The sequence below is a fragment of the Micropterus salmoides genome, unplaced genomic scaffold (assembly GCF_014851395.1).
Source record: "Micropterus salmoides isolate LMB-PRFRI ecotype aquatic unplaced genomic scaffold, ASM1485139v1 Ms_hic_scaffold_1352, whole genome shotgun sequence".
Lineage (NCBI taxonomy): Eukaryota > Metazoa > Chordata > Actinopteri > Centrarchiformes > Centrarchidae > Micropterus > Micropterus salmoides.
In genome coordinates this window covers 5,304-15,216 of record NW_024040433.1, presented here as the reverse complement: position 1 = coordinate 15,216, position 9,913 = coordinate 5,304, and the positions used below count along the sequence as shown (strand labels likewise).

Below are 9,913 nucleotides of genomic sequence, written 5' to 3'. Positions count from 1 at the left end.
AACCCCACATAAAAATGCAGCCTGTATGCTGCTTCCTATATGAAGAAATCCGGTCAGATTTTCCCTGAAATCCATTGGTTTATCTAGGCTGTGAAGTTCATGCAGGCTCCTGAGCCTCTTGCCTACTGATTCTGAACTGTACACACAGTGACAACACTGCAGCTAATGAAATAGAGTCCGCTAAACCAAAACCACAGCCACAACACAGACAGATGTTGCTGAAATAATAATGCTGAAATATATGAGTTGTGGGAGTCTGGGGGTCCTCCAATTTATGGTGGAAATGTTTTTAATTATGTAAAAGGAAAATACAAAATTCAGGTGGCAGGTGACAATTGAAAAAATATAAATATAAGAAACCAAAAAACTTGGCCAAATTGAAGCTGTATCAAGAAGTTGTTAAAGTTACTGACTGTTTTGGGGTCATTTTATAGTTTATTAGTAGGGCAATTTCTTTAGCTTAAGCAAATTACCTTTTCTCAAAGAATTTTCATTTCTTCTTATTATATAGTATATTATACTATACATAATATAATATACAATAGTGCGCCATGACGGTGGAGAAGCTGTGTACCTGAGTATCGGTAAAACGACAATAAATCTAAAGTGAACTTTGGGCTAACAGGGGTAGATCCGTGTTAAAGTTACGTTAGCTAACTGCTACTGCATTGCATCAAGGCTAGGATAAACAAATAGCTTCACATTTGATTTGTACCGTTACATCCTTTCTTGCAGGCTAAATCAACACTTTCTCATAATACCAGACAGGAGAGTAATGTGGATCGTGTATGCTGGTGATGTAATGTGGAAAGACCGGATTACGTTAGCAACTGCTCGGCGTTAGCCGTTGAGATAACGTGACTCTCCTTGATTCCAGCCTGTCTGATGTTCAGTGTTTTCACAGGTCTTCTGATGCTGTTTGTCCCGACAAGCTTCATCACATAAACCTTCATTGTTTTTCATCCTTATGGAGAGTTAATGTTGGAGTCTGTGTTTTGCTGGGAGCCGGTTTTATGGGACAGGAAAAAAGGCAGGGACTGCATCTCTAAACATTTTGTGGTTATGTAGGGACTGAACCCTTCTATCGAATTTGACCTCAAACCCCTTGTTTTGTTACCTCAAGATAATACTGAACCCTTCTATGGGTTTGACCTTTTATTTTGCAGACTCAAACCCTTCTATGGTACCTAACAGATACCTAAACATGTCCTATATAAGCTGTGTTTGATGTACAGAGAGACAGACTGGCCATCGGGCTGGGTCACTCTCCAAGCTGCTGCAGAGCTTGTAATTGATGCTGAAGTCTTCGATTTAATAAACTTTTATGAGGTTAGTAATGGTCTACAGGTCAGCAGTGGTCTGCAGGTTAGTATTGTTCTGCAGGTTAGTAGTGCTCTGCGGGTCAGCGGTGGTTTACAGGTCAGCAGTGGTCGGTTCGATCCCTCACTGTGACGCATCCACCAATGTTTCCCAGAGCAAAACACTTAACCCCTCGTTGCTCCAGAGGCATCTGACGTATATACCAATTGTAAGTCGCTTTGGATAAAAGCATCAGCTAAATGAATCGTTATTTGTTGGCAGATCTAGGCACCAAAGCAGAGTCTAAACTAAATTATTTTCATGATATTTATTATATTTGCTATTTTCTGACCCACTTAACTTTCTGCATTCATTGGCTGTAATAAATTAAATAAAAATGCAGATGTTGCTTAAATGTAGGCCAGACTATACATGAGCATATACCCACAGATATACACACAGGAAAATATAATACAATAAAAGTGATCATACATACATCCATCAATACAGCAGCCTAATCGTTACTCCAAATCCTTTATTCTATTGGACATCAGGTTATTAAATTCAGACAGTAGCCACTTTATATAAGTACGTTGTTGTTGCCAACATGGTGGGGAAAAAACACAGATGCAGACGCTGGAAACCACAAGTTGACCAACCATCTCTGACGTTTTCTCTTTTTCTTTCAGTGTTTGAGAACTGAACTCATCCTGCGCAGCTCACCGGTAAGTCAGAGACAAAACTGATGTAATAACATCCTAATAAATAGATAAAACTTCTAACTAGACACGTGTTTGTGAGTTTATTAGAAAGGAAGATTATAGGATGTTAAATTGAGTTTTGTTTATTCACATCACATGAGGAAATACTGAGCTGTGTTAGTTAACATTTATAATTTTATGAAATTTATAGTGGTGGAAAGTAACGGATCACATTTCTCCAAAGACTGTAGCCTATTTACAGTTTTGAGGTAGTGTACTTGTACTTTACTTGGGTATTTCCACTTGCTGACCCTTTTTACTTCTACTCCACTACAGTTTAGAGGCAAATGTTTAATTACAATTTTACTCCACTACATTTATTTGGGCAAATGTATAAGCTACCCAGTAGATGAAGTTAACTTTTTTAAACATGGCTCTGACTTGTAGAAGAGAATTTCTGCTCTGTGGTTTTTATACTTTCACTTCACACTACGTTGTGCAGTCGAGAATATTTCCATGACAATAAATAGAAACAGGTAGTGTAGTATTATGGGTTATTACACAGAAACTACAGCCTTGAATGTTTGAAACATAGGAGAGGATGAATTTCAGCATTATATCATGGCAATTACCAATTTTGACTTCCAAGATATTATATGGTCTTAATTATTACCCATTTATTAAAAAACTGTGCCTATGTTATTACAGAGCAAAAGTGATTCCATTATCTTATTGGATTATAGCTGCTAAAGGAAATTGTTTCATTGTTCATTTACTTCTGTATTAATAATGTAAATATGCAAAGTAACCAGTCTCTAAAGTTGTCAAATAGATATTATAAACAAAAAAGTACAAAATGTAGTGAAGTACAAAGTACCACAAAGTGGAAAAATTCATTTAAAGCACCTTTGTGCTGCAGTGCAGTACTTTAGAGAAAGTATGTGGTTACATTCAACCAGTGTTTATTAGAGAGGAAGATAAAGTAAAAGTCTCTACCTGGCTTCTGTTTTTCTTATAAGTTGCAGTTTTTATTTCCTGTAGATTTCATAAAGCTCATAGACGGGTTAGTCGTCTATCTTTTACTTTCTATCTAATTTTCTTTTACCAGCAACATACTGTCTGCTAGTAAACTAGGTCTTCATTTGTGGTTATACGTGTATAAAGGCGAGGAGAAGTGTAATGTTTTCATTAAGGGTTTGTGGTAAATTAACATTTTTAAAATGTTATTTCAGGGTATGGGAGCAGGAGACTCAAAGGAACCAACTAAAGGAGTGTTCGAACACATTAAAAACTCTCAGAGATAAATATAAAACAATACAATAATACATAAGCACATTTGAAGTTCAGCTGGGGTGGAGGAAGTCTAAATGAGATAGAAACCATGGAGGAAACACAGAGGTGAGTCACAAACATGTCCAGAAAGTCACACAGGAGGTCGTCTCCTGGCGTCTTCTGCTGCTGCCTCACCTCCTCTGACTCTGACTGTGACTCTAATGAACGCAGCCGAATGAATTCAGCTTCTGAACGTGAAAGATCAGAAAGAGAAGCATCATGTTTCAGCAGAGCAGCCAGAAGCATCAGGAGGGCTCTGTCCAGGATGTGCAGAGATAATCCTCCCTCTTCCCCTGTCGGTGACGTGGAGTTTTTAGCGACTGTATTTAGCCGTGGCCAAATTGGCCAGCTTCACCGTGTTTCTTTTGAAGAGGATTATAATGCAGATGCATTCTCTGCGGATTATATTAATGCAGATGTTTCATGCACTGATTTTGTGTATGTTAAGCCTTTGCCTTTAATTGAATCAGACCAGATCTCCAGCTTTCGAGGGAGATTTGAAAGTTCATCTGAGCTGCAGTCTGAAAGCTACTCAGAAGATGACGATTATATTAATTGTGAGATCGAGCCATCTGTTCCAGCTGTGAACTGCTCAGTCACAAACACCCAGCCGACTCATCCTCCCCTCCAAACCTCCTCCAGCTGTTTGCGTCGTTCTCACAGCGTTCCCTCACTGAGTCTAACAACCTCCGCAAAGAACAAGACCTTCACCCGATCAAAGAGCTTACCTGACATGCTGTTCAAACCCAGCTGTGAGGAGTTCACCCCTGATATCACTGTTGATGAAAACGATGAAACCTACAGGTTCCAGTGCTCCTGCCCAGGCCTGTACCAGTGCAGTGTGACAGGCCTGCTGTTCCACATGGAGGGAGAAGGGGACGTGGTTTACAGGATCGTCCCCTGGAACAGGAGGCTACTGGCCCGACACCACAAGCAGCCTGCAGGACCCCTGTTTGACATCAAATGTCTGCAGCAGTCTGTGTGTCGGCTTCATCTCCCACACTGTGAGATCCGCTCCACAGGTGGAGGTGAGTTCTTGTCAGTCGCTCATGTGAACGACGAGGGCATCGAGTTTATCGGCCCTCAGAAGATCACAGAAACTCACGTTGTTATAAACATCACAGGGTTTTCTGGTTTCGGTAATGTCAAGGATGAAGACTCGCCGGCTGAGCCGGTCCGAGCGCTGGTTCTGCTGTTCTACAGGCCCCCGGCTGATCCCGACGCTGAATCCCTCCTCAACGTGTTGCTGCTACCGAGGAACGTGGTGCTCCGGGATGTGCTGCGCACCAGGAAGAAATTAGTTGGAGATGAGAGCTACATAGAGACGTCCCCACACTGTAAACTGCAGCCAAAGCAGGAATACACACTGTCCACTTGTCCTGCAGAGGACTCAGTTCTAGTTCAACCAACAGAAGCAGAGTTTGACTGCGACAACTACGACAACTACTTCCCATCATTCCAGGTGATTTTAGAAACAATGAGGAAACACGTGAAGCTGTTTCTGAGAGACACCAACAGCTCCCACAGTGTCTGGGAAAGACGAGTTTGTCTCACTGGAGTAAAAAGGTCCTGTGGGCCGAGCGCTCTGAATCTCTCTTCAGATAAGAGGCTGTTGGACATACGGAGCAGCTTCATCGAGGGGATATCAGGACCGGTTCTCACAAGTCTGCTGGACAAACTGTTTGAGAAAACGGTGATAGCTGAAGCTGAGAGGGAGTCAGCGGACGAGATGCAGAACAGAAGAGACAAAGCTCGTTTTGTTATCGACTCAGTGAGGAAGAAAGGTGAAGCTGCTAGTTCAGAGATGATTGAGTTCCTCTGTGAGGCCGACCCCTTCCTCTGTGAACATCTCGGGTTGATCTGAAGACAAATCAACAGGTGATGCATGCATTATCTCTAAGGTTTCTAATAATTCAATCACACAGATCCTGTCAGACTCAGTGATTTAAGTGTTTATCACAAACTTCTCAGGGATTCAGCTGCACAGAGGTTATGAACAGGTTCATGTAAAGATTTAGAGACGTAGAGGACGAGGGGGAAATGTATGTAACTGAACAGCAAACTGTATTATAACTGTTGAAATATCTCCATCTACTGGACATTTGATGTACAAGCATCAAATGCAAATACTCACATATGTCCAAAATGTACAGTATTCAAGTCTCTATTTAGTAAACTGAGTATTTAAAGCTTAAGTTATATTCATGTTTGATCAACATTTAACCACGTTGGAGCAAATATCTACAAAAGAAAAGATTTTTCAGGTTTTGGTTGTGTTTGATTTATTTTTTAAGTTTTTAGTTTTGTTTTCTGTCTGTTTATATCAACAGTTAACATTTGGTTTTCAAGTTTGTTTGCAAGTTTTCCGTCTTTTAAATCTGTTTAAATAACCACATGGCTGCAGGTTTGCAGGCATATGATCCAAAATGTTGTACGTGTACATACAGTGGGTATGGAAAGTATTCAGACCCCTTTAAATTTTTCAATCTTGGTTTCATTGCAGCCATTTTCCAAAAATCAAAGAAGTTCATTTTATTTCTCAGTAATGTACACTCAGCACCCCATCTTGACAGAAAAAAACAGAAATGTAGAAATTTTTGCAAATTTATTAAAAGAAAAACTGAAATATCACATGGTCATAAGTATTCAGACCCTTTGCCGTGACACTCATATTTAACTCAGGTGCTGTCTATTTCTTCTGATCATCCTTGAGATGGTTCTACACCTTCATTTGAGTCCAGCTGTGTTTGATTATACTGATTGGACTTGATTAGGAAAGCCACACACCTGTCTATATAAGACCTTACAGCTCACAGTGCATGTCAGAGCAAATGAGAATCATGAGGTCAAAGGAACTGCCTGAAGAGCTCAGAGACAGAATTGTGGCAAGGCACAGATCTGGCCAAGGTTACAAAACAATTTCTGCTGCACTTAAGGTTCCGAAGAGCACAGTGGCCTCCATAATCCTCAAATGGAAGACGTTTGGGACGACCAGAACCCTTCCTAGAGCTGGCCGTCCGGCCAAACTGAGCTATCGGGGGAGAAGAGCCTTGGTGAGAGAGGTAAAGAAGAACCCAAAGGTCACTGTGGCTGAGCTCCAGAGATGCAGTCGGGAGATGGGAGAAAGTTGTAGTAAGTCAACCATCACTGCAGCAATCCACCAGTCGGGGCTTTATGGCAGAGTGGCCCGACGGAAGCCTCTCCTCAGTGCAAGACACATGAAAGCCCGCATGGAGTTTGCTAAAAAACACCTGAAGGACTCCAAGATGGTGATAAATAAGATCCTCTGGTCTGATGAGACCAAGATTGAACTTTTTGGCCTTAATTCTAAGCGGTATGTGTGGAGAAAACCAGGCACTGCTCATCACCTGTCCAATACAGTCTCAACAGTGAAGCATGGTGGTGGCAGCATCATGCTGTGGGGGTGTTTTTCAGCTGCAGGGACAGGACGACTGGTTGCAATCGAAGAAAACCTCGTCCAGAGTGCTCTGGACCTCAGACTGGGCCGAAGGTTCACCTTCCAACAAGACAATGACCCTAAGCACACCGCTAAAATAACGAAGGAGTGGCTTCACAACAACTCCGTGGCTGTTCTTGAATGGCCCAGCCAGAGCCCTGACTTAAACCCAACTGAGCATCTCTGGAGAGACCTGAAAATGGCTGTCCACCAACGTTCACCATCCAACCTGACAGAACTGGAGAGGATCTGCAAGGAGGAATGGCAGAGGATACCCAAATCCAGATGTGAAAAACTTGTTGCATCTTTCCCAAAACGACTCATGGCTGTATTAGATCAAAAGGGTGCTTCTACTAAATACTGAGCAAAGGGTCTGAATACTTATGACCATGTGATATCTCAGTTTTTCTTTTTTAATAAATTTGCAAAAATTTCTACATTTCTGTTGTCAAGATGGGGTGCTGAGTGTACATTAAATGAGAAATAAAATGAACTTTTTTGATTTTTGGAAAATGGCTGCAATGAAACAAAGAGTGAAAAATTTAAAGGGGTCTGAATACTTTCCGTACCTACTGTAACAGGGTGACAATTTTCATTTTTATTATTAATTCAATGATTAAAAGAGAGATGACTTTGTGTTGAAACATGATGTGATGGTGATTGATGAAGGGGATGATCTCATTGATACTGAACATGAATAAATTAAAATGATCATTTGATGGTAAAATAAATAAAGTAAGGAAAATAAGGGTAAAGGTTGATCATTGTGAAAAAGGTTGCTGAGTTTGGGTGAAAAGAGAACATCCAAATTACTCAAGCTCAACTCTTTAAATCAGGTTTTGAATTTTATACATCTTATCTGTTTTAATTATCAAATTTTAATCAGCACAAGTTCTCTGCTTGTTGAAGTTTGCAATAAAAATTAAAATCACTGCATTTAAAGTACAATTAGTAGACACTAAATGTATTATTCACCGAGGTAGTAATTCACTAGTGTGTTTAACATCTTTATAGGTTGCTCTAGCCAAAGAAATTAACTTATCCTTGGGCCAACTATTTTCCTGGCCACTAAATTTAATCCTGGTAACTATTCCAATCTAATGGGCGTGGTATTAGTAGTAAGTAGTAGTAGTAGTGTGTGTATTTATTTTATATATATATATATATAGCACCACAGATCACTTGTCACACCGTGATTACACACTGATAGTAATGGTGATCTAGTCATGTTGTTGTTAAGGATGTGTAGAGGAATAATTCCTTAGTGTTTTACATGAACATAAAGAGTAAAGTTACTTCCTAAAGTCTCTCTCTCAGTGGGGGACGAAGTGAGTCTGTTGGGGTGAAGCAAGCAGCGCTACTTTAGCTCAGTATGGTAAGTAAGTAAGTTTTATGTTCACACAGGCTACGAGCCTCACAAACCTCTGTTAGGTGTTTTAGGCTGCAACATATCGCACACAGCCTGCACAGAATTCCATATTTACGTTGTTACCAGACAGCTTAGAAGTCCAAGCTCCTGGGGGCCACTGTCCATGATGCTGATAGACCGTTTAGACAGGGGCGTAGGAGCCACTGTGAACCTGGAGGGGACTTACATTTATTTGTATTATATTTTGTAATATATTGGGTTTCTGTAAATAACATCACAGAGTACGGTCTAGACCTGCTCTTTTATGAAAAGCGCTGTGAGATAACTGTTGTTGTGATTTGGCGCTATATAATTCAAACCACTTCTGCACTAGTACAGACAGCCAAAACATTCTGGTTATTCCATCTTACCCCATGTGGAAAATACCTTTTCCCTAAAAAAAATTTCATTTGATTAAACACAAATTTTTAATTTATTTTACTTTATAATATGTTACCCTAAACATAGCCTTATAAAAGATTTTAAAAAATGTTCTTTAATGTGTCAGAAAATAGACATTGAGCTTTGGGGGGCATCTTACCCCACTAGCTGGGAAAATGCTTCTCCTAAAACTAACATTTGATAAAATTCAAATGAATTTGTCAACTGTAGCTATTTATTTTACATTGAGCTTAGGGGCCGTCTCTCCCCACACTACCCTACAGCAGGCTGTGCATCATGCGTAAAGCCCAACAGGACTGTTTTATCCACACATATTCTCTCTCTCTCTCTCTCTCTCTCTCTCTCTCTCTCTCTCTCTCTCTCTGCGCATCTTAAAATGACTGTTGGAAAAAAATGCTGATTTCCATAAAAGAAGCTCAATGACAGGAAGCAGTTAATATATCAGAATCAATCCAGTGATCATCTGACTGAGATGTTGTGTAGGCCTAATCTACATTTGCTCTGCAGACACTAAATACGTTTTCAATATGCTGTTAATGTAAAGTGAAAAAGTATTTTCCTTGCCGGTGTTAAACCGGCTTGTGAGAGGACGAAGCAGGCTGCTTTCCAACACGGCCAGCAGGGCCATGGTGTGCGCTCACTGGGTTTCAGTTGTATTAGCAGAACAATAAAGTCTGAAAAGATGTTTGCCTGATTTTCTAAATGCTTGCATCTGACCAGCTCGTTCATATCTCGCCCATCTCTTTGTAACACAAAGGAGACCAGAGCTCTCCTGCGTAACTGCGCGGGCACAGCCTGGAAGAAAGCTCATTTTGGTTAATGAAGCAAAATGCAGATAACAGAATAAGTAATGAAGGTATGAATGGAAAATGTAGCGAGAAGTAGATTACTGGCCCAAAGACAATAGGCTACTGGAGTAAGAGTATAGTAGGCTACAGGTAAAAAAAAAAGGAACGTGAAAAGTTGCCAAAAACAATTTTTATTTTTTTTATTTTACTCATTTGCTTTACTTGTAACAGCTTACAGGCTACTATCCACCCCTGCTCCTCACTGCGGCCTGCAGGTATAAGTAACAACTTTTCAGAACCACCTTCGCGTTGGGTGGCATGTTTTTTCCACATTTCAGACTTTTTAATGTTACGATGAAACCATCTTAATGTCTCGTTGCTGCTGTTTACATTCAACCCCGACGCACATTTAAAAAATGCACAGCGAATGTTCGGGGTGGACACGTGCAGCCATGGCTAAATAACTAGATTGGTTTCTTATAAATTTGTTTTATTTTATATGTTACACTGTTTTAATACACATTTA

The 9,913-nt window shown here is 40.3% G+C and overlaps 1 protein-coding gene across 2 annotated transcripts; it reads left to right on the top strand.

The window, feature by feature from the left end:
* Positions 1–3,130: 3,130 nt before the first annotated feature.
* Positions 3,131–5,768, top strand: LOC119901537 (NACHT, LRR and PYD domains-containing protein 1b allele 3-like). 2 transcript variants are annotated; one of them, XM_038717103.1, is made up of 2 exons: positions 3,132–5,186; positions 5,235–5,768. In XM_038717103.1, exons 1-2 carry the CDS (start codon positions 3,412–3,414, stop codon positions 5,239–5,241), a joined length of 1,782 nt encoding a protein of 593 aa, XP_038573031.1. In that variant the 5' UTR covers positions 3,132–3,411; the 3' UTR covers positions 5,242–5,768. The 2 variants fall into 2 exon arrangements, with proteins under 2 accessions (XP_038573029.1, XP_038573031.1); XM_038717101.1 differs by having other exon boundaries at positions 3,131–5,768.
* The last annotated feature ends 4,145 nt before the right edge of the window (positions 5,769–9,913 follow it).